Below are 27451 nucleotides of genomic sequence, written 5' to 3'. Positions count from 1 at the left end.
AACTTCCTTATGAGTGTGTGAGAGAGTGTGTGTGTTTGTGTGTGGTTATGTCCCGAGAGAAATCCAACTGGCTCTCGGCCAGCAGGAAACTTCTCTCTGTTTCAGCAAGAATGATGACTACATTTTTTATCCGCTCCAGCCGGTCATACAGTATACATTAGCCAGTCCATATCAGATATAGACACAACATGACAGAGAGGCCACTTGCTCCGTGTGGAAGGTGTGTGACAGCGGCAGAGTAAGGCCTACGGAACACAACACCTTTACGGGCGCTCAGGTGTTCTGTAAACTGAAGAAAAAATAGAAATCAATGTCTGAAAATGAGTCATAAGCTTTTTCCATTTCTAATTCTTTTCAGCTGATCCCAGTAGCATTTGGTGTTTCAGACTGAGAGGTCAGCACTTCCTGTGGCCATTAAATATCATCGTGGATGTATATCAATGGACATGATCCACTTAAACTATTTTCTTCTTTGTTTAAAACAGTCATGAGTTTTCCCAGCTAAAGGCCTCCTGCCAAGTGCTAGACCATTACTTTGAAATCATTGTCTGTAATCGTCCATGAGATGATGTACCGCCTTTCCCGCTCTGGCATATTCTTATGATTTATTCCCGTGGGAATAACACACGCAGTTTAGTTTAAGATGACCATTTCTTAGGATTTTCTCAATAAAATCGCTTCCAGAAAATCATGCGTATGCTCATATTTGATCCTTTTTACATGTTATAAAATATAAATCCCTCCACTCTGTCTTGCTCATTGTGTCTTACCGTTGATCCCTTTTCTCCAGGTGGCCCGGGATGGCCCATCTCCCCTCGATCCCCCTAAAGATACATTAGCACAACATTCAGTCTTCAAAGTCACCTTGTGGGGATTTAAAGGGACAGTTCACCCTAAAATCAAAAAATACATATTTTTTTCTCTTACCTGTAGAGCTATTTATCAATCTAGATTGTTTGGTGTGAGCTGTCAGGTGTCAGGAAAAATGTCTGCCTTCTCTTTAAAGTAATGGAACTAGATGGCACTAGGCTTGTGGTGCTCAAAGTGTCAAATATATAAATACATTTTAAAAACATTACAAAAACTCAACAGCAATGTCTTTTTCCAGAAATTATGACCCAGTTACTCCACAGACTTTCTTGTGAGCAGTTTTGAGTAGGAACTAACTAAGGTCTGTGGATTACCTTGGGTAACCAGGTCATGATTTCTGGAAAGAGGCGTTGCTGTTGAGTTTTTCAAATGTATTTTTGCCACTTTGAGCACCACAAGCTGAGTGTCATTGAGTTCCATAATATCTTAGAGAAGGCAGACATCTCTACAGCTGATATCTCCAACACTCAGTACCTCACACCAAAACAATCTAGACTGATAAATAGTACTACAGCTAGGAGGGAAAATGATGTAGTTTGATTTTAGGGTGTACTGTCCCTTTAAATGAATACATTTACAAGGAAGTAAGAAGTTATTCACCTTCTCTCCTGCCAGTCCTGCCTCTCCAACAGGTCCGATGAAACCCACCAAACCCTGAAATACACACACTCAGTGTTGGATGGACAAATGGACAGACACTGGGAAAAACGGATGTGGCTATGTCAGCATTTCTTACTCTTTCTCCCATGGCTCCAACTTTTCCTGTGACACCGGTCTCTCCCTGAAGGAACAAATTGATTACTTGTCAGTTTTCTGAATAATTATATAAATATTTTATATTTTTAGAAAAAGAGAGACAAATCAGGAGTGAGTATTGACTTTGTTTACCTTCACTCCCTCTGGCCCAACCTTCCCAGGAAATCCTTTTCTGCCCATTCTACCCTGAAAAAAGGACGAGGATGAATGGTGAATTACAGAAGTTTACCCGCATCATTGACATTGATCACAAATTCACGATGAATAAACAGGATCTACTTCCTATGAGATGATAGTTTGAGGAGAGAGCTGGGATGGAGGCCGCAGCTGTGCATGCTGCTGAAACGTGCAGTGGCGTGTACAGGTAATGCTGACAGTACATTCTGGCAGGCTGTGAAAGTCTTCAATGACTGTAATGTTCCTTTTGCACAGACAGTAATTCCCAGGGTTAAGAGGGGGGCTAAGTGCCTTTTGTTTTTTTACCAGCAATAAGTCCAGGTCAGAGATGTCTAAGCCAAACTCCTAAAGACTGAGTGACTCAACAATTCCAAAGTTTTAATCCAGAAAGGTTGGCAGCTTTCATAAGATAGTACAGGCTAACGCTGTATTTCACTCAGAAGCACACAATAAAAGCCGATTCTTGTAGCAACATGAGAATTAAAATGGGCTGTCACCTGATATAGATTTATGTCTGCGTGTGACCGCATTAACTACAAAAAGAAACAAAAGCCTGGGGAAAGAATAGAAACTGCATCAAGAAAGAGGGATGAGGAGCAACTGAGAAGGTGAGGGAGAGGGTAACAAAAAGGAGACAGAAGGTAAAGAGAGGGTGTCATTCGGTGCAGAGCAGTGAAGCTAAAAGACAGCTGGCTGAGGAGGAGGACGAGGTGGAGGAGGACCTGTGGCACCTGGCCAGAGATCAATCACAGCTCCTGAAGGAGTCATACACCACTTCCCCTCAGATGGAGGAGAGAGGGCGTTAGAGAATGAGACGAGTGGGTTGGAGACAGAGGGTGGAGGGGGCTAGAGTGAAGATAGTACAGGATGACTGGGAGGAGGTAGAGGTAAAGAGATAAATTGATGGAGAAAAACAGGTAGGATTTAAGAAATAAAGTCAAGAAATATTTTATTTCTGCAGTGGCCCATTAACATCTAGCACTTTATAGCAGCTATAAATCTTGCCACCTATAAACATGGGGATGGCAGCTATCACCCCCTGGTGGCCAAGAATATGGATTGCATGTAGTCCTTCATTGTGAGAGGACTGTCTCCCAGGTTGAGCTATAACGACCTCCATAAAACTCCAGCCGAACATATCTACAGCCTCTCTCCAAGCAAATCAAGAAAAACCCATAACCTCATCCATGACCTACTTTATTACCTCGGATAAATTTCAGATTAACTCTCACTGTGAAACACCAAACTTCTGAATGCACAATTGAAATGAAGCAATTAAATTATACTGTATACTGTATAGGGGGCTGGGATTTAAAGCAAGCTACACATGCTTTAGAGTGAGCCATATATTGATCGCAGCAGGCTGATACGACACATCCAATGCTTTTTCCATTTACTCATGTGGAGCTGCACCACATGTATGGATTTCATTGTTCTGCTAACTACAAGACGGTAAATTTGCTGCACTGCAAAGCATGCAAACAGATTTAGCTTTGTTTGGTTTCCACAGACTCAGCAATACTTTTATCCCTTCCTCTCTCGCTCTCTCTTTGATTTTTTTCCCCACAGGTACAAAAAGAATATGGATGGAAACCACAATGATGCACATGACAGATGATTGTCCTGCACCAGATACAGAACTTACATAACAGACCCAATGTTTCACCATGACTAAACACACATAACTGTTATTTTCTCACATGCTATACTAAGCTCTCTCCTTCTTCTCCTCCAGCCAGGCAACACCAGGTGTTTATCTTATAACTCACCTCCAGTCCTGTTGGGCCTGGTGGTCCGATCGGGCCCTCATCTCCCTGGAAACAGATGATATTGATCTTAGCATGAATTATGTTTGGGGACATAAAGCAGCCCTCAGCAAAGAGAAGCCTTGTGCCATAAAACTTTTAATGCTTCTCAGAGCTTTGGGGTCCCTCTGATGTGGGTAGTGTCTGATAGTCTTACCTCCAAGCCAGGCACCCCTCGTGGCCCCGGTAAACCTCTGGCCCCTGGTTTTCCCTAGATGGGTAAAGAGCGGTGATATTAATGCTAATGTGTAAAAGTAAATGTGCTATTTAAACAGATGTTATAACCACGAGTGGCATGGCCCACCACTTGAGTCCACGCTAAAATATCTCAACAACTATTGGATGGATTATGATGAAATTTTGTACAAACATTCACAGAGCAGGAGGAAACTATAAAGGTATACTATGCAGGATTTTCCCAAAGAACAATGTATAGACTTGTACAAGAGTAATCCCTCTCAATCATCACTTAAAACCCCCTAAAAGTGTGTGGCAATGTGTTTATCTGCATAGAGTCTGCACTTTGCCTGTATTTTCTTTTTTTTTCTTTTCTTTTTTTTACTATTTTAGCAGCATGCATCCCTGAGGAATTAACAAAAATCAGTAACCAACAATACCTGCAAAGTGTACCTTTAAGATTTTAGTGATCGCCTGACTTTTCCCTCCAACATCATCATCAGGTCAAATTATTACTTTGTCCCACACTTTGATTTACGACCAAATGCCTACAAAACTAATGACACTCCCTCAGCCTCAGCTGTAATTTGCTTTTAGCGCTAATTAGCAAACGTTAGCACACTAAAGTAGGATGGTGAACATTGTTACCCTGCTACATATCAGCATTGTAAGCATTATCATTGTGAGCGTGTTATCATGCTGATGTTAGCAGAGGTACTAATATGAGTGCAGACTCTCCGTCTTGTTATCCCTTATGTTTGTGAACATACTCCAGTTAATCAATTACTTAGCCACAATGATGGTTTACTAACCTTTGCTCCTTCAAGACCGTTCTCTCCTGGTGGTCCCATGTCACCAGGGAAACCCTGTCATCGTCAATTACAAAAAAAAAAGAGATTTCTATTGTGTGTCTGAAATATAGAATCACACATACAATCCAGCCATGTAAATACAAACCTCAGGGCCTGGTGGACCAGGTGGACCAGTAGGGCCTCTATCCCCTTGCTTGCCCTGTGACAATGAAAACAGAAAAGAAGAAGACAAAAAAAGTCTTAATGTAATACTTTGCACAATACAGTCATTCGCTTTCTTGCCAAGACTTTTGTGAGAAGATCTTTACCCTGCCTATACTTTTAGAGCTTTAGAGGTGATGGTAGGTGGATTTTGTCACCCTCAGGTAGAGCCAGGCTAAACTTCCTTCCACACCAAGAATGATAATTATAATAATAACTAGAAATTTCATAAATTGGGGTGTGAATGTGAGCTTTAATGGTTGTCTGTCTCTATGTGTCAGCCCTGTGATAGTCTGGATCTGTCCAGGGTGTACCCATCCTCTTGTCCAATGTCAACTGGGATAGGCTCCAGCCCCCACGTGACGCTGACAAGGACAAGTGGCCACAAATAATAGATAAATGGATTTTAAAAATTGTTCTGACTCAAGTGGATGGTTGAGTCCACAGCACAATGAGCGATTGAATGAATGATAGGAACACTGACACTGAAATCCAGCTGGAATGTGCAGTGTGTGCACGGCGGCATTGTTTCCAGAACGTAATTGTTCATCAGTGTGGATGCTCACATCATTATTGTTACAGTCATCATACTTGGTGTGGATGGCCCTTAACTCTTTCCCCTTGCTTCTGGTCTTTATGCTAAGCTAAGCTAACCATCTACTGGCTGTAGCCTTAAATTAAACGGACACATAAGTGAGTGATGTCGATCTTCAATGAAATACTCAGCAAGAAAGTAAGAAAACAAAGAAACATGTATCCCAAGATCTTTTACATAAAAAGCATTGCGTCCACATTTAAGCGATTTAATATATGTCTGGTCATTAAAGCCAGAGCTAACCTGCGGTCCTGGTTTCCCACGGATGCCTGGTAACCCTGGAGCCCCCTGTGTGCCCTGTCCAATACAAACACAACACATGAAAACTGAGACAGACAGTCAGACAGTATTCAGAAGCAAAAAGCAGAACTCTGGTTTCTTTTCTGGGGAAGCAGACATTAGACATGCATGACTCTGCTCAGTGTGTCTGTTATCTCTCGGGAGCACTCTGTTCTTTCGCATACAGAAAGTAGACAATAAGTATTTCCTTCTCTACAAAAAGGGTCAGATTTTGCCAACACACACAGAAAGACAAGTAAGGACGGTTTATGTTAGAATTTCCCTAAACTGAGCTGCACACATCCGGTGAAGTCATTCTGCAAAGGTGCAGTTCTGCGTGAGAACATTTATGACATATACATATGTGCTGCAGGGATGATCTACCTTGTCTCCGATGTACCCGATTTCCCCTTGCTCTCCGGGAATCCCGACGTCACCCTGATGGCGGACAAGGTGAACAGGAGGAAGTATGGACAGAAAGAAAGAGAAATGAAGAACATTAGGGAGAATTGTCACTTCCTATTTTGCCAATTAAATGCAGCTTTTTCAACAGACACTACTAATTACTGCTCACTGTGCATTATAAACATTCACACACAGAGAGACTAGTTCATTGCACTAGCCAAATTCTTCATATGGCGTCAATCTGTCTAATGAAAGGCACTGGCTGATGGCAGTTATTCCATCCTGTACACCTTACAAATCTTTTAGAATGAGCCAAGGTTTAACAGGTTAGTAATTACAGATAATTTATCATTTTAACTCTGGTCTGTGTAGTCTCCTTACAAGTGTAAAGTGCATAATGTTGATGTATTCTTTTATTCAGAACTGTCAGTAGAAGCTCCTGTAACTAAAGTGGAACAATCAAGTTTTATTGCTCAGATCTTTTTTGTTGTTTTTGAATCTGGAAAATCTCCTTTATGCTCTTATCTCTATCAGGTTTCATTACTGTAAAGCACAATTGTCTGGTTGTAGAGGGAGAAACATCAACTGACTACAGCTAATGCAGAGTGATTTTAGGGGAGCTTAAATCTGTGATTGTATCTATGAGTTCAATCAGTTCTTGAGATTCTCCTTCAAGCAGTTGGCCCACACTGGCCTTGTCAAGGTTGCATTTTGCTGTACTAAGTTGTGAATCACCTTGCTTAAAGATCTCGGATGAACAAAATCAAATGTTCCTGTTACAAATCTCCTGTTATCATTCTAATATTCTAGTTTTCTTTGAAATACTCTTATGTGCTTTCTTGCTGAGAGTTAGTCGAGACGTTTAATGCCACTCTCATGTCTGTAGAGTAAAAATAGAGCTGGAGCCAAGAGCTGGTTAGCTTAGCTTAGCTTGAAGACTAGAAACACTTAGCCTGGCTCTGTCCAAAGCTTAAAATCTGCCTACCAATGCCTCTAAAGCTCATTATTTAACACTTCATATCTTGTTTGTTTAATTTGCACCAAAAACCACAATGTGCTGGACTATTTCTTTGCCAGGTGCTGTGACTTCCTGAAGTTTTGTTGTCACTGTGAGGTTGCCAGGCAACCAGTAGTCCCCAGTAAGTCGCTGCACCCAGCCAAGAAACAGTCCCGCACACACGCACCCCATAAAAACTACAAATAGAAGTTCTTCTAACCAATAAATCAAACAAGATATAGAGTGCCACTTAGTGAGCTGCTGAGCTGCTGGTAAGCAGATTTTGTTTGGACAGAGCCAAGGCTAGTTGCTTCCCCCTGTTTTCAATCTTCATGCTAAGCTAAGCTAACCTTCTTCTGACAGACATGAGAGTGGTGTCGATCTTCTCATCTAACTCTCATAAAGAAATCAGACAAGCATATTTCTCAAAATGTCAACCTATTTCTTTATGACTGCCTCCTTGTTGACTGCCAAAACTGACTTAGTGTTTATCAAAACACTAAGTCATTTTCTGGGGTGAAACATTATATTTAAAGGATTTACATGTATGAAATAAATACGATATATAAAATATTTTGATCTGCTAAATCCCACCCTGTGTCAGAAAACACCCTTGTCCCAGATCAGAATTCACAAAGTTAAACAATTAGAATGTGCTAAAAGCCTTCAAACACTAAAGTTAAAAGTACGTAATGATCAGTGTAAAAAAGTAAAGGTTTTATTTTATTTATTTTAATTTTTTGTGTGTAAAAAAGTTGGCCTTTTAAAGATGTCCCAGATTTTGTCAACTCAGACTCAACTCAGATTTCTACAAATACATCATTTAATCAGGCATATAAGGGGTTAGCTATATGCTATGGGCTCCTGTCTCACTTCCTGGTTTCCAAAAAAGGCAGGAGTACTGCTCAAGTACTGGTAAGTTTTCTATTTTTTGATAAATTCATTAAATACTATTGCTATTGAGTGTTTCTCCACCATAACAGGTAAGTAATCTCCTTAGCCCTTCTAAATCAAAACTTAATAAGACTTGTGGCTTAAAAATTTGCATTTTAATTAGCATTAAAAGAACTCGAGTAACTTTGAAAATTAAAATGATCCTCACTATTATCCTCACTGTGACTGCTGTAAAGTTAATAAATATATAACTTTTTTTTGACTCCATAAGATGTTTACTCTTGCCAGATCCTTCCTCTGACATCCATTATCTATGCCTTTTAAGAAAAAAATGAAATCACTGGGAGGTTGGACCATTACAAGGTTTAATAATCAAGACTTTCATGCTTTTAAATGTATTTTCCCAGCTTAATTAAAGAATAAAAATCAATAACCCCCCCAAAAAGGACTCATGTTAGTGAAAATTAGAGAAACCTGTCACATCTCATGCTTTAAATGAGTATATGAAAAAAACATCAGCTGTTTGTATCTGTGTGTTTGAAGGTGGGACCTAATGGGAGCATGCTCTATGTCTAAAGGTTGAACAGAGATGGTGACAGTAGGATGCAAAGGAGTACATATCCATTACATGCTGTCTCAAACACAGGCCAATAACAGGAATATTCAGATCACCTTATCACCTTTCAGTCCTGGTTCTCCTGGATTTCCCGGCACCCCCTGAAACAAGCGCCAACAGATGGGTTAGAAAAGGACGACCAAAACCAAACCTCATCTAAAATTCACCCATATGGGAATAAAAGCTACCAAAAACTGTCTCCAAACTCTTGGTTAACTTAACGGCAGGCAAACAAGACAATACAAGCTACAACAGTGAAGGTAATAGTTTCTGTGTGTGTGTTACCTTCAATCCATTAGGTCCCGGAAGGCCCATCTCTCCAACAGGTCCCATATCACCCTGCCACCAGACGAAGGGACACATAAGAGATTCAGATTCAGTGATATCATTCACAGTACAGATGAACACATGTCTCAGACCCCTGACTTTCATTAAACAAACAATCACACACACACACACACACACACACACACACACACACACACACAATGAGTACAATTCATTTCACTTTGGCATTCATCAAACGTGAAAATAAGCCTCATTGTCTCGCTTCCAGATTATCCATGCGGCCATCACATTGCACACAACACAAAACAATGGATGATAATATACGACCAAATACGAGGAGATAAAGACGAGATCTTGCCGCCTGAAGCCAAGATCGCGTCTCATCTGAGGCCTGAATGATGTGGATATAACGAATAAATGCTCAAAGTAACATCTGTTCCACCACTGGAGAAAAAGAACCAGCGCTGGGATTCACGGCCCAGAGCAGAAGAAAAGCCGTATTGACAAGGGAGAACTGGGTTTCATTTCATTCAGTAAGGGACGATCATACAGAGCGATTAAAGACTTGATTGGATCATCTGCTTTCTTGTCAGAGTGAGAGGAAGAGAGACTATTGTGTCACAGCATTACAGGCTGCTAGTGGTTATCTTATTTTCTTTCTCTTCTGCTCTGCATTAAATGTTTGCAAAGACTTACAGGGTGGCCTTTGGCTCAGTGTGTTAAATATTTGTTTTTCTGTGAAAACTGTAGTAACTGTATGTGCGGCAGAGGATGTTATTTTTAAACTGCAAAAATGTCCCTCACAACAAGTCACTGAGTTTGGTGTCGAGGATTGAAAAGGTTAAAACATCTTATCTGCTTCAGCTGGGAAACTTTAATGCATTCCAGTTATTGAAAATAAAAAAGTTTTATTCATGACTCAACTGGAGTAATTTACTTAAAAAACACAACAAACGTATCTGTTCTATGGCTGTGCTTATCAGCCACATATTTCCTGCTTACCTGTCCAAATTGCAGACATGCATGAAGAAATACAATATGTTATACTGTCTAATGTGTTTAATTGAATTCAGATTTCTAGGTTTGTTATGAATGCATGCCACAGGGGGCGCCCACGTTCAATTCTGGCCAGCACCACAACTTTTTCAACTTCCATTTCAAAGCAGGATATGAAGAAGAAGTGAGTGTAAAATATATATTACACTACTACCTGTTGTAGATCTCCAAAGTACGGAGAAAAAAAGAAATTTAGAAAGATAGAAACAACAAAATAAAATAGTACTGCTGGTCAGAAAGCCCCTCCACTTCCCTTTTGATAAGTTGTCTAAACACAAAATGTTCCCTTCTCCAGCAGTGACCTGCCTTCACCCAAAGTTGAGGCCTGCAGTCCCCAGAGGAGGGTGTTTGTATATTTATATCTTTGATGTGCAGCTCAGTTGCTGCTGGTGCACACTGTACAGTGTGCTGTCGGGTCAGATGGATGCAGAGGACACGGAGCTCAGAGCAGAGCTGTAATCAGAGAGTCCTCCAATTACAGGCCTACTACCACCACCGGTGGCCTAGAATAGACCGGGAGGAGCGGCAGCGACGGATGAAGACGGGACACGACAAGAGAAACCAGGGAGACGTTATAATCAGACACAATTATGTGGCTGTCAGGGCGGGCAGGCGTGGAGGGCAAGGTGATGGGTGGGCGGGGGGAGTTCCTGTTCAAAAATAGTTAATAAGAGAGAGATTCAAGAGGAAAACAAGATGGCTCGTTAAGGTCTGTTTGATTGATCAGTGGATCCCTGTTGTGTATGTCATGAGAGGAAGTGGGCAGAAGGAAATGCATAATTCTGGCTTTTACAGTTATGGTGAAAAATAACTTTCTCTTCCGTCTTGGATTCCAAAACCCATCCACTCTGACTATTTTAGATATGTTTACAGTGGTAAAGAACCTACGGAGAGTGGTTAGTTTTCCATCAAAGTGGCTGGCAGTGTAAATGATGATGAGAGCTAATTGAGTTTTTTCAATTAAGCAGGTATATTGTGTTTCATTTAAACACAGTCCTTTACAGCTATGTATTTTTGGAATAAGTGTCTGGGAAAATAGGATGTTTAGACCGAAGAGAACAGCACACAAACTACACACAGAAACACACACAAACTGCTACTCACAATAAGTCCAAGAACTCCGTTTGGACCGGGGGCTCCCAGCTCTCCCTGTTGAGAGAGGAGGAGAGCGAGTTAGTGAGATGAAGGGAGAGGGAGAAGGAGCAAGTTTCTGGGGTTATTGGCTCTTTTTAAAACAAACATGCTCAGAAGAGTGGCTCAGTGTTCATCACAGCTTATGAGAGGGGGCTGTGTGCATGTGCGTGTGTGTGTGCGTCTGAGGTCAAGGTGGAGGGGGATGTGAGCCCATCGTCCCACTGAGGCTTTTTTAAATTTGCAGGTTCGTTCTCCCTCCCAAAAATGAAAGAGATAGACAGAATTTTGTGCAGACGTTCGTGGTCCTCAGAAGATGACTCCTAATGACTTTGATGATTCCTTGACTTATATGCTAGCGCAGGGAAACTCAACTTGCTTTGCCAAGGGGGCACAAAATGACAGGAGACCAGGCCAGTAAACAAACATTAATATTTATTAGTATAAATGAATTGCCTCTTTTAAACCTTTTAAAGTTTGCTGTTCTGACTCATCTTTGCCAGGAGGTGGACCCAGTCACAGCAGCCAAGCAGAGGTCAGGTGTACACAGGGGTGTTTCAAGGGTTTGAGGGCATTTGGGGTTTAACCCGACCTCTGTCAGGGGGTCCAGGGTTCCTCAGCACTTTTAAGCACTCTGGCACTTTATTTAAAAATGATCCAGCAATCCACCCGGCACCCTGTCGTGGGCCAGATTTGGGTCTTAAATTGAGTATCACTGCTCTGCATCACTATTTAAACATCCACCAGATGAAGTGGTGCAAACATTCATGGTTTTAAGACCATGTATCCTTGTGACTCCTGACTTTTCCTCTAGCGCCACCACTAGGTTGACATTTCTGGTGTTCCCCTCACATTTCACTGAGTGCCACTATTATTAGTTTATGACCAAATACTCTCAAAACGAATAACTTTCCCATCAACCTCAGCTGTACTTTGTGTTTGGTACCAATTAGCAAATGTTAGCATGCTAACACGCTAATCTAAGATGGTGGAGATGGTAAATATTATACCTGCTAAACATTAGCATTACTTTGAGCATGTTAAGATGCTGGTGTTGTGTCTAAGTACAGCCTCACAGAGCTCTTCGCACAGCTGCAGGGTCTTGTTTGTTAAGCATTCATCCGGTACATTTTGGAAGCTGAGGCCATACATCAGTAAAAACAAAAGCAGCAGGGCTAAGACAGAATTTATTAGGAATTCAGTTCCCTGAACTACAAGACTGAAACTCTAGAAAAGTCAGGGATGTTTGAGCAAAGACTTTCTTCAAACATAAACGTGCTTTACGTTTATGAGAGTGTTAAAGAGCAGCTTGCTGATGTGTTTATGTTTTCATTTCATTCATCTCAGTTTACCACTCTAACTGATGAGGTGCTACATTTGTCAGAAGGACAATATCCAGGAAAAGTAAAAATGCTGATATCAAATAATTTGATGGTCTTCCATGTGCATGTAGACATGGGACAGGCTGGCCAACAGTCTTTGCTGACCTGTCGTTTCTGAATTGGGAACAATTACTTAAAACAACATCCTCTTACATCATTTACTATTCTTGGATATCACCTCTAATAATACTGCCTGTGTGTATGTGTGTGTTGGTGGCCAGGTTACACTGGTGAATGGAAAAGGTTGTATGTAAATGCCAGCTCACTGTTCCCTCCTAAATACTGCAGGTTTTTGAAAACGAATGCCAAGTAAAATTATCGGAATGGGATGAAATTAAATACAGCAGTAAAACTTGTCCGGTGCAAAAAACTAATGTCATATGAAAGAGAAAAACAGAGGCAAACTGCTGGACTGTCAGGTGATTTACTCACCAGCGCTGCCAAGATGTCAGTACTAAAACAGCAGGGGGTTCGTGTGTGAGTGAAACCACTGCACTCAGTTGAGCGTGCGTGTGGGGGGGCTGTGTGCTTGTGTGTGTGTGTGCGAGCATGTGGATTGGTTATGTATTTAGGTGTGCGACTGTTTGTGAACAACATACGGGCTCTCCATCTGGTCCAGGTGGTCCTCTCTCCCCAAAGTCCCCTGGAAACCCCTGAGGACAGAGAGAAAGTAGCTTTTATGTTTGGCTGCACACAGACAAGACAATCAAACTCAGACATCCATTGAATTAAATGGGTTCGGTTGATTTATATAAGCACTGTCTTGCTTTATTATACATGTGATATCTAACTTTTGGCCACTTTGTTGGCAAACAGTTGCTTATTTGAAGTTGTGTTTCTAGTCACCTTTTCAGCTCTGTTTAGTCTCTACAATCTCCTGAGTAAAATATCTGACTCTTCAGCTGTTAAATGCTCCACTATGTTCATCAGCTAGTTTCTTGTCTGTCTGCTGTTTGGTTTGTTTTTTTAAGATTTTTTTTTTTTTTAAGAAAAAAGCTGCCTGCTGCCTCTGAAAAACAAACTGTGAGAGCACTGAGAGTGAATCAAAACAGTAAAGTTATGGAAAGAAAAACCAAAACAATGAGCTGAAAGCTGCTATAAATCTCCACAGAGCTAAGGGGAACATAATTCACATAAAAATAATAATTTAATCTATTGTTTATGTAAAAATATTTTTGGTTATAGCCGTTTTAATGTACAATAACCACACTTAAATGCAATACTAATTTCATTCATTCTGCAAAAACTGCTGCAGTAATAAAAACCACACTCCTCAATTACAGAATTGTTGTAAAATATGACAAAAATGTGTTTCTCATTGGAGGAGGGTGCGTTTAAATTATATAACTTCAGCACCATCAAATGTCAAGTAAACCATTATGTCTTTAACCATGGAGTCAAATTCACGCTGTGTGTTTTCACAAATACCGCTGACTGCTACACAACCAAGAGTGCTGCTACTGTAATTGCACCGCAATTATAACAATTTAAGTCAAACGTAACATTAGACATAATGTAATCTGAAATATGTACAAAATAAGAGCATAATTGCTCCATTATAGGCATTAAATCTATCAGCTGTAGGGTGTGGGCAACCAACTGTTGTGCTGAGGCTGAGTATGCTTCCTAAATGCAACAAGGGAGCCAAGTCATTACTCCGTCCATTTAGCAGTAAACGGGATGCTAATCTGAGCTATGCTAACAGTTGGTGGTGCTGCAAAGACCATCTGCAGAAGGCACGAGGGCCAATGCGTCTTAAGCACCGACCATCAAGAAACGCTCGTAATGACTGGGTCCTGCTGCTGTGGCCTCAAAATGCTAATTACTGCAGATACCTCCAGAATAAGGCAGTTATTTTTGTAATAGTAGAGATGTTTTAGATATGAAGCATGTATATTTACTTTAATCTGTGACTTAGAAATAGAATCTGCTGAGTAAATGTAACTCTTTGTATTTGAGTCTGGAGTTTTTTCTAAACTGGGATAATTTTGGCTTTAAACAATACCGTATCTATGTGACTGATGGTATGTTAATGTTCACCTATCGTTCAGTCTGCTGACACATCCCATCAGGTCAATGGCACAAACGTAACTGCACTAAATGCTGTAATCGTACAGTGTATCCAAATGCTTCTTTTTGTTCTTTCTAGGCTATTGGATGACATTTGGGATCCCTCCCAAAAAACTGCATGGGACTGCTTTATGATTCTAAGAGATTGTACGCACAGGGGGAAGCACAAGTGCAAAAGAAATCTATGAAGCATGACAGTGGCCCAAAGGATGAATCATACAGCTGTCACCGCTGCCGTACAAACTAAGGACAAATGTGGGAAACATAGCCTCGCCAAGTACAGCACTTTAATAAAAGGCCTTTGATGAGAGTCATATGAGCCTTTAGTGTATGTCCGCTTTTACATGATGTCAGAGAACCCTGTTCTTCAGCTTTGAGCTCAAATAGTACCACACAGCAGCAGCACTCACTGCCAGATACCAGGTTGATGTGAGAGAACTGCCAGGATGAGCCTTATTAAAATAACCTCAAAAAGACAAACAAACCCTACACAGTGCAAAATAAAAGTTAAACTGAAATGCAGACCTGTTGGCGATGCACTTCGGAAACTTTTTACATGCTCCACTGTTTTAGATATATCTGTTCCCTCATCACTCTTTGGTAGATGGCGGTCTGATTGTGTGTGTGTGTATTTCCTCGACAGAGCTCAAGCACCGCGGTTACAGACATTAAAATGTCTGGCTCCCGTACAGGTGCTTCTTCTGTTCTTTCTCCTCCGTCAGGGAGAAGAGGTATGATCTCTTAGGGATCATCTTGTAAGTGTCCGAGCTTTCCACTTTCCATGCAGGAGCACTGGAATCAAATGACGACAATAAGATGTGTGTTTTCCACTTGCGTTTGCAGGTCAGTTATAAAAGGCGATTGCAGTTAAATGGCCTTTTACAGAATTTTAAATGAACAAATTTATAGGACTCTGTTGCTCCTCTATTCTGTTAGTATTAAACTGCCTAAACAATGATATGGATTGCTATACACTGTCATAAATTTGTTGTTGACCTTGAATAACGGGGCTGCTGCTGCTGCTGCTGTCGTAAAGTCACCCGGGTTCTGCTTGGAGCAGGAAAAGACCAACTGTGATGACAGTACTTACATATGAATACTTTTAGTTTTGCATAACTTGTGCCAAAGCTGTGAAATGGCCTTAAAGGAACAGCTTACCCCAAAATCAAAAGTACATGTTTTTGGTTTTGAGGTCACCCGAAGTGCTATTTATCAGTGTAGACTGTTTTGGTGTGAGCTGCAAAGTGTTGGAGGTATCAGCAGTTGAGATGCCTGCCTTTTCTTGTTTCCTTTTAACTGAATTACACTCACCAACCATATCATCACGCAGAAGGAAGTGTGCGTCTACTCATTGATGAGAGGCTTGTTCTTGTGACAGTGCAAGATGTAAATATCGGAGGTGGGACCAAGTCATTGTTTTGCAAATCACAAGTAAGTCTCAAGTCTTTGCACTCAAATCCCAAGTCAAGACAGGCAATAACCAAGTCCTTAACTTTAAGTTAAATAAGTCATAATGCACTTTTTTGCCAATCTTATTGGCCATTTTAACAACGAAATAATAATATAGTGAATTTACAAAAATCATAAATGCTTTTTAAAAATTGTATTTATTTGTTAAAACAAGAAAAAGTAATGCTGACAAGGATTTTCATAGCATAACCGCACTATTAACTGGAACCACAACAGAATGAATTTTGTATATTTCTGTCCTGTCTCGTTGTATTTAATGATCTCATATTGGAAATTGGCTACAACTCTCTCTTCCCAAATTGGCTATGGGGAAGTATAAAGAATTTTCAAGTCAAAAGGCTCAAGTCCAATTTATGTCACAAGTCACTGGTGTTAGAGTCCCAGTCCAGTAACTGTCTTTTTTGGATTTGTCAAATCAAATTTGTGACTCGAGTCTAACCTGAGTCCAAGTTGTGTGACTCAAGTCAACATGCCCCTGGTAAACATTAATGGCATCCTCCTCAGCTGAGCTGTGACATTTGCTCGCTCAGTGGTGCTAGGTGAGCGACCAGTAGATGCACACTTCATCTGTACAAGGATACAGTTTGGGGATGTAGTTTGGTAGTGAGAAAATAATAATAATCACAACAAGGTCTGTGGATTATCTTGAGTAACCACATCATGATTTCTGGAAAGACACATTACTGTTAAGTTTTTTTTAATGTTTTTTTTTTTGTTTTTGTTTTTTGAGCACCACAAGCTGAGTGCCATCTAGGCCCATTATATTTGAGAGAAGGCATACATCTCTATGGCAGATATCTCCAACACTCAACAACCCACACCACAACAGTCTAGACTGATAATTACCACTACAGGTAGGATGAAAGATATGTATTTTGGATTTTGGGGATGAACTGTCTCTTTAACATGTTCTGTGTAGCAGAAAAGTGTCTTAAAAAACTAAATCAGCTCAAGATTCTTAGGATACAGCCCCTTTCTGAGTGGGAAGAACACACACATACAACACAAAAACCCAATGCAAACACGATTCAAAGCCTCACACATGGTGAATCCGCATCCACGGCTTCCTCCTAAACATTTCTCTAATTACAGAATAAGCTGCAGTTCTCAAAACCTCACACTAAGCGGACACTGGCTCGCGTGTTGGTCTATAAATGCCTTATTTACTGAAAAGCCAATAAGCAACAGCTGCAGAATGATCTCAGCAGTGAGTTTCAGGGTTACACAGTCTTTATGACACAGTCTGTCAAACTGACTTTGAACACTATCTGACACACACAACAGAACCGACGGCTTCCTCCAAATGGCTTGGCTCCATGCTGGGGGGGACCAAAAGCCCTTAATTTCAACAAAAGCCTTTTTCTTGTTGCATCCAAGACCCCGACGTGCGGCTGGTGGGATTCCACATGTATTCAGGCTGCAGTTAACCCTTCCAACAGCTATGGAAATACTGAGCTGACACAATGACGTAAATCCAGACCTTATAAATTTTCACATATGTAGTGTAGGTGCTGGAGTCTTTCCGCCGAAAGCTCTAAATTTGACCTACATAGAAGAATGAATTTTAAAACTTAATTGTGTTTTTAATTCATATCATTGCCTCATTTGAATGTTGTTTGATATCTGTCACCACCTCCCCAACTCAGTCAATCATAACAGATTATACATTCACAGTCAGCTGCGCACAATTCATCACACTTTGAAAAGATTATCTGTAAAGTATGTTGAGACAAAACTTTACCGGCCTACCCATCTTGCCCCTCTTCCCTGGTTCACCGGGAATGCCCTGAAAACAAATCAAGAGAGAGCGGAGGTGGAATAGAAAAACAAAACAGAAGAGGGAAAAGGACAGGGTTCAAGAAAGACAGAAAGAAAAAGAAGAAAGACAGACATTATGTAAAAACCATATCAAAACCAAAGCATAACCCTTTTGGGCATAACTGATTCAAGCCCAAAACACACAATTAAAAAGCCATAGCTGCGAGCTTCTCTCAACTCTTGCTTCAACAGATGTGAGGAACAGCTGACTGCAGCCTTCCCAACATTTTCCCAGCCTATTATAAGGGATTTAGGCCCCCATCTAAGACATATATGTTAAATAAACACCAGTTTCTCCTGGGAGAAGACAGGCAGACACCGTCTGTTGTGTGCTGCAAAGGTATGAGCCATCTTGCTAACTGGCTGGCTGGCTGGCTGGCTGGCTGGCTGGCTGAAGGGGTCCTGATTACAGCCTGCCCTGCGCTGACGCAACCTCCTGGAGCATGTCATAAGTAGGCTAATCGCTTCATGTTTTAGAGGCTATACAGAAGGAGGTGGCCTTGATGAGTTCAGGCAGTTCAAAGGCTCTAAGAGGGGGCTTTTATCATATGAGTCATCAACACTCCCACACAGCCTTGTACAGCAGCGTCTCGGACAGCTGGGGACTGTTTCCAGCATTATAACAACAACAAGACAGCTGAATGAAATGGCAAGAGAGGCAGTGTTTTCATCTCAAAGGACCCATTAGCTGGTTTCAGTTAGTCACTGTACATTTTCTGCAATTATTGACTGTGCTTGAGAGAAAATACACATTTGATAAGAACTCACTCTTTCGCCATCAGGCCCAGGCAGGCCAAAAAGCCCCGGGATTCCAATGAAACCCTGCAGGAGAGGAGAGGAGAGGAGAGAGGAAGACAGGACAAAGAGGAAAGAGGAGGAATATGAAGATGTGAGTATTTGGACGCCAAAAAAGCAGCAGGAAGAACAGCAACTCCCCATTGGCTCTAGGGATGGGTTTCAAGGGCCGAGGGTCCAGCATGGATAGCGTGGGCTTCTATGAAGAACCAAGCCATGAGGCAAGTGTATATGCCCATGGACTGCATGGTGCTGGCTTCCACGATGTAGTCCAAGGGCACATACCCTCACGCCAGGGATCTCTGAAGATAGCCAGGACATCACAGTGAGCTGTAGGTGCAGGGGGAGACACACACAGAGGAACAGGAGCACAAACACAACAATAGTAGAACACCGGAGAAACAGTTGGATGATAGTTTGAGTAGAGTTGGTTGACGTGCATACAATATGGCTGCAAAAGGGAGTGCAGAATATTTGGAAAGGTGGCTCAGTGAGAGAGCGAGAGGACTAGAATGCCTCCTTAAGACAGCAGGGCCTCATACGGAGCTTAAACAGGAAATTCCAGCCAGTGGGGGCAGGGGAGGCTTTGGAGCAGCCAAGGGGAGCTGATAAAGAACCTTTATTGGAACGCAACATAAAAATCACTGTTTGTGTCTGTGAGTGTGTGTTTCTTTGTTTGTGTACCTTAAGGGTGTGTGTTTGTATGCAGAGGCTTATCAACAGCCAGTCCCTCAGTAAGTGTCTGTATACAGTAATACCATGTTTACATTATGAGTAAAGGCTCCTAAGTTTAGCATACTATTAATAGTGGAACACACTGGTTGAACGAGCATGTATGAATGTGTGTATGTGTGCAGAGGTGGATGCTGGGGCGCCAAAGTGCATGCATGCTCTCCCACATGCATGCACTTCGGATGTTGTTGCATCTACGTGCACATGCATGTTTTCATGCAACACCAGGTTTACAGCACAGAATGCCAACAGTCTGCAACCTTCAATTAAACAACTTTCTGCATGTTTTAGCTGAGTCTCCTTCTATAAATATTGTGTAATAAAAAGTGTCAGAAAGCTGTCAGGCTGACCGCCATCCCTATAAACAGAGTCACTGGTCCTGTCAAAGCACCAATGTTAGTAATTTAGACTGATAAAATCAAACTTGAGCAGCACATTTGTAGAGAAGATGTTGAGTTAACTTACCCGAACGCCTTTAGGCCCCAATGGTCCTATTGGCCCTGGTAAACCCTTAAAAACAAAGAGAGGAACTTTATTTCTACAGTTCAGCACTTTTCTGGTTTGTACCTAAAATTGTGTTTTTCCAAAATACACTGTGAATGTGTTTCACTTTTGCATTTTTAAAATGTAAAATTGCATTCAATTAATTTAATTCTTAAATCATTTATACAAATAGTTGTAAAGATGTCAGTGAGCCCACATGCTGTAAAGGGGACAGACACAATAACAGGTACTCCTGTACAGTATAATACATTTAAGTATGGTAGCTCTGTAATAAATGTCCCCATTCAGCTTCATGGTAATTTCTGAGGCTGTAGCTTCATTTCTTTTTAAATATTCCAACTCCTCCATACAGTGTTTACCCAAATATTTTCCTCCAAATCAGCTGTTCAACATAACCTAATTCCACTTGGCCCTCAGCCCTTACTATGGCCCTGACTACAACTGTACCAGTCACAGCAGAGGATTTACTGCACCTGCCTGCCAGGATAACCTTTGGCACCTGGGCTTCCGACTGGACCTTGCTCTCCCTGCAGGGAAGAGAGAGACGGAGAGAGAGAGAGGGAGAGACAGACAGAGAAAGAGAGAGGTGGGGGGGGTGATCAAAATTACAGTAATACAAACACACAGTCAGGCCATTCTGCACAGCAGCAGACAGTTTCAGAGAGGGAGACAGAGTAGAGGGGATGGACTACACTAAAAGGAGCCAGCTACTGTATAATAAGGAGATGACTGTGTTTGCTTCACCTAAAAATGGACCTCTGTGTTGAAAGCACAAGAACAGTCATCTGGCACAGTTGAACATGACTTTGTCTACAGTATGTAAATCAATAAGGAGGACTTATTCTGTATAAATTCTGTATAAATTATTTAAACTCACTCTTACTCACTCTTACTATCACTTTGCTACCAATCTTGCCATTTTGTCTTTCAACTTAGTTTAAAAACCAACAAACAAACAAACAAAACCACTATATCTCTTTATACTGAAATACCCTGATTAGAGGTGTTGCAAAATAATGATATTGACGATAACCTTGATATTTATATATGAAATATTGACATAGTTGATAATATTCATATGATAATATCATGTAAATAATCAGTGCCTCTTAAAATCATTTCCGTTTCTTTCTGTTCTCACTTTGTCTCCTCCCAGCACCATCAGGTTGCCTTTTCACATCCATTAAGTGTAATTGTTTTTGCCGGCTTTTGTACAGTTATGGTTACAGACTTCCTCTCCAGCTCCCTACACTTGTATTTTGAGTGTAATTTATTTGCCAATACAAGACACAAAACACACAATCAGCTACGTTTAAGCTGAATTTGACTGATAGATGTGGTAAAATCGTTATCATGAACTCTTTTGGTCTTATTAATCCTGTACTGAAAATCTGATATCACGTCAGACCTCACCATAATAAAGGACTTTATCCATACGGCCTGTGTTACAGAATTGATTCAGATACTTTGCTTAAAGGAGCAATGTGTGGATTTAGCGGCATCTAGCGGTAAGAACTGCTAATTGCAGCGAGCTGAAACTTCAACCACGTGCCCCACATGAACTCCTGGTTAGAACTCCTTCAGTATTCATTGTTCAGGACATATTTACCAGGAGCTTAATTATTCGCAGAGGTCTTCAAAACAAACAGACCAGGTAATCTGAACCGGTAAACACACCGAAAAAGTAATTTCATGTTACAGAGCTGTGTTTCTCAGACACTTTTCAGCTGTTACAGATGGGCTGCTGGCCCAACACCTGCTAATGTGTGCTCACTTTTTATCTTTGATAACTTAACAGCCAGACGTTCAGGAGGTTTTTACTGGGCGCCAAATTATCCTCAGAGGTCTCTTTCGCTCCAACACAAACAGGCCCAGTGATTTAAATCAGTAAAAACAATGAATAAAGCAGCTTCGTGTTAAAACATCTGTGTTTTTACAACACCGCTCGTCGCAGAGAGTGTGCTAACTATGGTGGCTGGAACAATAACGCCATTGGTCCTTTCTAAAGCCACTGTTTGGCTTGTCCATTCTGGGCTACTGTAGAAACATGGCAGTGCAACATGGTGATCTCCGTAGACTAGGACCCTCTCTATTTAGATATAAATGGCTCTTTCAAAGGTAACAAAAACACATTTCAAATGAATACACACTAAAGAAAAAATACTTATATTAGATTTAACTTCTTCCAATATATCCCCCTAAACCCTACAGATTGTACCTTTAAGCAAATTAGTAATATTGCACTGTTAAAATACTCCAATACAAGAAAAAGTTGCAAATGTTACTTAAGTAAAAGTATGTGCTGTATTATTGGCAAAAAGAACTTAAAAGTATAAAAAGTAAAGCACTCAATTAAGTGGAGCAAAAATTATAATACTTAGAACTAAAAAGCGGCGTGAAATGAAAATATTTACGTAAAGTACATGTGCCTCAAACCTGAGCTTAAGGACAATCATTCCTGACAACTACATCTGTTGGTTACCAGGATTCATGGTTACTGTGTATAGAAGCTAATTAGGAGTTTGATTTATGTGTGTGTGAGTGTGCATAACACACACACCACAGCAGCTTGTGTCCAAAATTTCTCAGAGCACAAGTGTTCATGTATAACTTCCTTTGACACACTCCGGACGTGCAGCCATGTGCACTGCTTGCCATTCCCCCTCTCTTGGATAAATATAGTGCATAATGCAGCCAGTTAAAACCAGACAAGAATTTGGCTGAGTGAGGTTTGGAGTGGGACTCCGAGCACGGCCCATGGTGTATTACAGTAACAAAGAGTCATCAACACTTTATGCACACCAGCTGGCCTTTGCTCTCAAAGGCCCACACTGCCAAACAGTTGTACTTATTACTTTGTCACTGGTACTGCGGTGATTCAGACTCAAGGCTAGAGCTGTGGTCATCATCTGCAGTGGCTCTGTGGGAAAGAGGGGGGCGTTTGAGGATGGACAGAGTGGAAGGACATGATGGTGTGAGAGAAAGAGTACTCCTTCTTCATGATGAGTAGTGCGGGAACTCCCTGCACTGGTGACGTCACCCGGAGAACGGGGACTTACTTAAAACTGTGTGACAATGAGGAGAATGTTCCACTCTGCTTTCCATGACTCAGGCCTTTCCTTAATACCAACAGTAGTATGACCCAGCCCGACTGAAAATAGCTCTGGACATGCGGCTGGATGCTCCACACTTAAAATAGTTCTTTTGGGCTGGACTGAACAGCCAAAGTCATGTCTCCTCCTACTTGTACCAGTGAATAAAGAGTTCATTGAACTGATTTTAAAGACAGAGGGACAGCCAAAGGAGTATCAGAGACATGAAATGCACAAACAAGATTAAGCATCAGTATAAAATGCTGGAGGAGAGGCCGAACATTGCGGCAGGGAACGGTCCAGAGAAAGAAAGTCACACAAAGGAAAACTTTCTCCAAAGCTGCAGTGTAATAGCCGTGAGTGTGTCACTGTTGGCCTAGTTGGCTTGCTCCTGTTTCTCTTCTCTCTATTTTCCCTCTCTTTGGCATCACTTTCTGATATCCTGGAGAGCATCGCTGCAGCACAGCACTTTGGCCAGATGTCTGTCCTCACCAGTTCTTCATAACAGGCTAATCTAATCTGGCTACACTGCAGGCATGCTCGGTACGCGCACACAAACACACACACATGCACACAGACTGGCTGGATGACGACTGAGCTTTAAAAGAATGAGGTGAGATGTGAGAATATGAGGGATTAGTCATCAAGAAGGGCCTTGGTGGTGGACTCTAGAGCAAAACATTCAACACTCATGAAGGCATAAAGTGCAGGTAATGGGGTGTGCAACAGTTAGAGGGATGCTTTATCTATAAGCAAGAAACACAGATAATAACATTACATCATTTAGCATGAGTTGCAAGATATGGGAGAGTTGGACTTTTATTAAGTGTGGTATTAATAGAGGTGTGAAGAATAACAGTGGTGTGGGAGAACGACATGTACAGAGCATCAAAGCGAAGGGAAAAGAAATGTAAAAAGATACTTACAGGCTCTCCAGGGAGTCCAGGTGGACCAGGGTAACCTTTCTGTCCCTGCAGACACAAACATAAAGAGACATGGGTAGTTAGCCAAAGTATGAAATAATGTACAGGTGAAAGGAAACACACACAATGTGAAACAGTTCACAGACGAGGAAAAACCTGACAAGCACAGGGGCATTTCTCCCTCTGTGTGTGTATGACAAGTGGAGTTTTGTGCAGAGTAAAACATGCATGTTGCCGGCCCTGACAGACATGTTCTGTGCCATATGCAAGGAATCAATCTGCCCTTCTGTCAAGGGGATCAGACTTTCCACTGGCCGCGCTCATAGAGAAATGGTGCCAGGATCATGGCATGTCGAGGATATAAATGCCTTCCTGTTTGAGTCAGATAGCAGGTCCCTCCCTCCGCCTGCAGAGCAGACTACAACACTGAAGACAGCCTGACATAGTGGTTTTCTGCGGTTCTGCTGACTGCAGCAACACAGACCCCCAACAAAGAGTGGAGGGAAGCTAAATCAAAGGTGGGAGGGCATGCCTTTCTAGACCACAGTTTGATAGAGTGAAAGAGCAAGAGAGAAAGGAAAGGAAAGAGGGGGGGGGGAATAAAACAAAAACAGAAGGGCAAAGAAAGGAAAGACTCCTGTTGTCCCGTTTTCCTAAACCACAGCTCCAGAGTACCAAGCCAAGGCTCCCTGAGTTCCTGTAAACCATCCTTTAACCCTGACATCTGACTGCAGCAGGGAGAGGACACAGCATCCCTCGTCTCATTATGTTACATGATCACTCTCACTGGCTTACACCTTCGTACCAGCACTTTAAACTGCCACTGTCAGCATCGTACTCCATGTTCAGTGCTCAAATAGGAGCAGCAACTGTGTCAACAATATATCTGTCACCAAAATTACAGTTAAAATAAAAGAGACACATGCTTTAGATAACTTTTTCATCACAGACCTATAAGCCACTTAATTTACAGCCTGTTGACCATTTTCTAATTAACAATGAAAATAAACTCAAGGTTAAGCTCCGAATGTCCTCAAATCCTAGAGACACCCCTATACCTGACCTGAATGGGGCTACTGCGACTGCATTTGCCTCTTTGCGAGGATGAGTGAGGACAGCAAGGACTAAAAGGTTGAAAACAGGCCTACTGTTTATTAACTGGCCCTCAGGCAAAGCAAGTTGTGTATCCCTGCCTCAAACATTAAACCATTGTCTCTGGATCTAAGATACATCCAAGCTTTCTGTTGGAGCCCTTCTCTCTCTGGCTGTCACCTCACATCATCTGTTGCACATCATCAAAAGACCACTAGGAGGAGACGCTTGGAGCTGGGATTAAAATGCATGAGTAATACATATTAAACAAACAGAGATGTCACCAGGTGCTGACAGATCGCTGCGGTAACGCAAGCAGAAATGTGTGTGTTTTCCATAATTTTGTGAAAGCCCTGTTGGTAAGCAGTTTTGCAAAGAGAACAGTATTTGTAGACACATGGCGCCTGTGTTTGACCTTCTGAAAATTTCCATTTGATGTTGGCCTGTTGGGCACAATAACGTGTTGATGAATTTGTGTTTGTCTGTCTCGCCTACATGTGTCTGAATGTCCATCTGTCGCTTAATTTTCTCTTTTAACTTGACTTTTCTTTTCCATCCACTTCTCCACTTTTCAGGAGATGTGATGACACGTTGCCATTCTCATGGCACGCAAACACAAGCAAAAACAAGAGAAGGAACACACACACATTCACACACAAAGATACATCTACATAGTCATCTTATTACATGGCTTACGTATAGTACAAACATGTGTAGCGGCTTATGTTCCCAGGCTGTGCTGTGAGGTCTACAAGCCACACACACATACACATACACATACACATACACATGCTGTGGGTCCTGGGTATTAACCATACCCTCCCAACCCCAGCCAGACCATCTCAGATCCTTATCTCACTCATTATGAGCTTGCTAATGAGAGCCGCCATTCCCACCAGCCCCCCCTTGTGTTTACAATGCCACTTGCCTAACAAGCATGTGTGTTCAATCAGATAAACCCACCAGAATGCTTTTCATTTACAACAGCTCCCCGGTAGCACCCTCCAACAATTTTCCCCCCCTCCATCCCACAACACTAAGCCGAGGAGTGCCTCAGGGAACGTTAAGCGCATTTTGGGCAGAAATAAAATAAAAGACATATTGTGTCTGCAGAGGACATGTCATTCCTCTGACTTGTTACCAGTCTCTCTGTACACACTTAACTTTGTGGGTGTTCAAATGAACACAGGCCTCATGTCTGTTAACAACTGCACACCACAAAATGATGAATATGTGTCTTCCACTGTCTGCCTCCACTGGACAGCGCCTTGGTAGCAGTAATGTACCCCTCACCTCATTAATCTTTGCTTTCATCTTTCCACCTCTCAAATCCCCTCTGCAGCGTGGAGCCGGATGATTGCTCAGAGCAACCGTCTGGCTCCACGCATGTGCTGCATGTACAGCAGAACATAAACCCTACACGCCGATGTCTGGCGGGGACAGACTAACAAACAACTGCATGAACCTAACCGGACAATTTGCTTGAAATCCATCCGGCGGAAAAACATCCCTCATCTCATCCCTGTCTGAACCGCAATTTCAGCAGCGTGTTGTGCTTGCATGCAGTATCACTATTTAACTGCTAGCACGGTGGAAGACAGGGCAGTGATTTGTTGTTCGTCTTGAGAAACATGCAAAGAAAATGATGGTTGATTTGAATTCTCCCATAATTACAATGATGATGAGCATGTGGATTTGTTAATTTGAACAGTGGGCAGGAGCTAAATGGAGAGAGTTTGGTTTGGAACAGGTCTTGGGAGCTTCAGACAGATTAATGTCTACAATACACTGTCTTGCATAAATGAGGGAAATGAGTATGATTAATACACTGTCTAGCCCCTGCAGGGAAATTACAGAAGATCATTCTGCTTTGTATTTGTAGGATTTTTCTTGTTAGGGAGAACTATGGTTTGGACGTAGTTTAAAGGGAAAATTATCTGTATAAAATTCAAACTAGTCAGCAATAAAGACTGAGCTATCCACTATGAGGATTAATTCATAGTACATTTACATAATAGAATTGTTTCACTGTGTGCTTAGAGGCAATGTATAGAAGTGTATGCACAGTGTTGACCATCACTGACCCTGAAATTCTCACACATGTATATATGGCACATACTGTATGTGAAAAGCACTTCTTATAAACAAGTACCGAACATAATGTGTCTCAGGACAGTCATATTTTCCCAAAAGGGAACATAACAGAAACTGAGTCTCCCTGAGTGTTTATTGATTAGTTGACTATGGTAGCTGCATACTGACTCTCTAACTGACCTTTTGGGACAACACTATTACGCGTGTAGACTTCATAACTGCCTGCTTCTCTGACTTAATAGATTTTTAAATAGATAACTCCTAAAGTGAACTGATGGCTGTGATATACACTGCATGTTCAAGTTGATTATTTCCATTAGATATTGTGCAGCTAGATCAACACAAAAAGAATATTTCTACAAAAACAATTTTGCTATTCCAAGTTGTTTAAATGTGTTGATGCCATAGTTTCTGGCTAAA

The 27451-nt window shown here is 41.5% G+C and overlaps 1 protein-coding gene across 1 annotated transcript in view; it reads right to left on the bottom strand.

The window, feature by feature from the left end:
• col27a1a (collagen, type XXVII, alpha 1a) overlaps positions 1–27451 on the bottom strand; it is an 85578-nt gene that overhangs the window by 24749 nt on the left and 33378 nt on the right. The window contains exons 8-26 of the mRNA XM_050053378.1: positions 23849–23893; positions 20304–20357; positions 19792–19836; positions 18568–18621; positions 17723–17767; positions 13041–13094; positions 11033–11077; positions 8870–8923; positions 8641–8685; positions 6057–6110; positions 5637–5690; positions 4743–4796; positions 4598–4651; positions 3766–3819; positions 3573–3617; positions 1759–1812; positions 1607–1651; positions 1471–1524; positions 771–824 (exon numbers count right to left, since the gene is read on the bottom strand). Of these exons, the coding sequence (XP_049909335.1) occupies positions 771–824; positions 1471–1524; positions 1607–1651; positions 1759–1812; positions 3573–3617; positions 3766–3819; positions 4598–4651; positions 4743–4796; positions 5637–5690; positions 6057–6110; positions 8641–8685; positions 8870–8923; positions 11033–11077; positions 13041–13094; positions 17723–17767; positions 18568–18621; positions 19792–19836; positions 20304–20357; positions 23849–23893 (963 nt within the window). The remainder of the gene's footprint in view (positions 1–770; positions 825–1470; positions 1525–1606; positions 1652–1758; positions 1813–3572; positions 3618–3765; positions 3820–4597; positions 4652–4742; positions 4797–5636; positions 5691–6056; positions 6111–8640; positions 8686–8869; positions 8924–11032; positions 11078–13040; positions 13095–17722; positions 17768–18567; positions 18622–19791; positions 19837–20303; positions 20358–23848; positions 23894–27451) is intronic.

Source organism: Epinephelus moara, chromosome 9 (assembly GCF_006386435.1).
Source record: "Epinephelus moara isolate mb chromosome 9, YSFRI_EMoa_1.0, whole genome shotgun sequence".
In the NCBI taxonomy this organism is placed as follows: domain Eukaryota; kingdom Metazoa; phylum Chordata; class Actinopteri; order Perciformes; family Serranidae; genus Epinephelus; species Epinephelus moara.
Note: the sequence above shows the minus strand (reverse complement) of the source record. Positions and strands in the feature narration are given on the sequence as shown.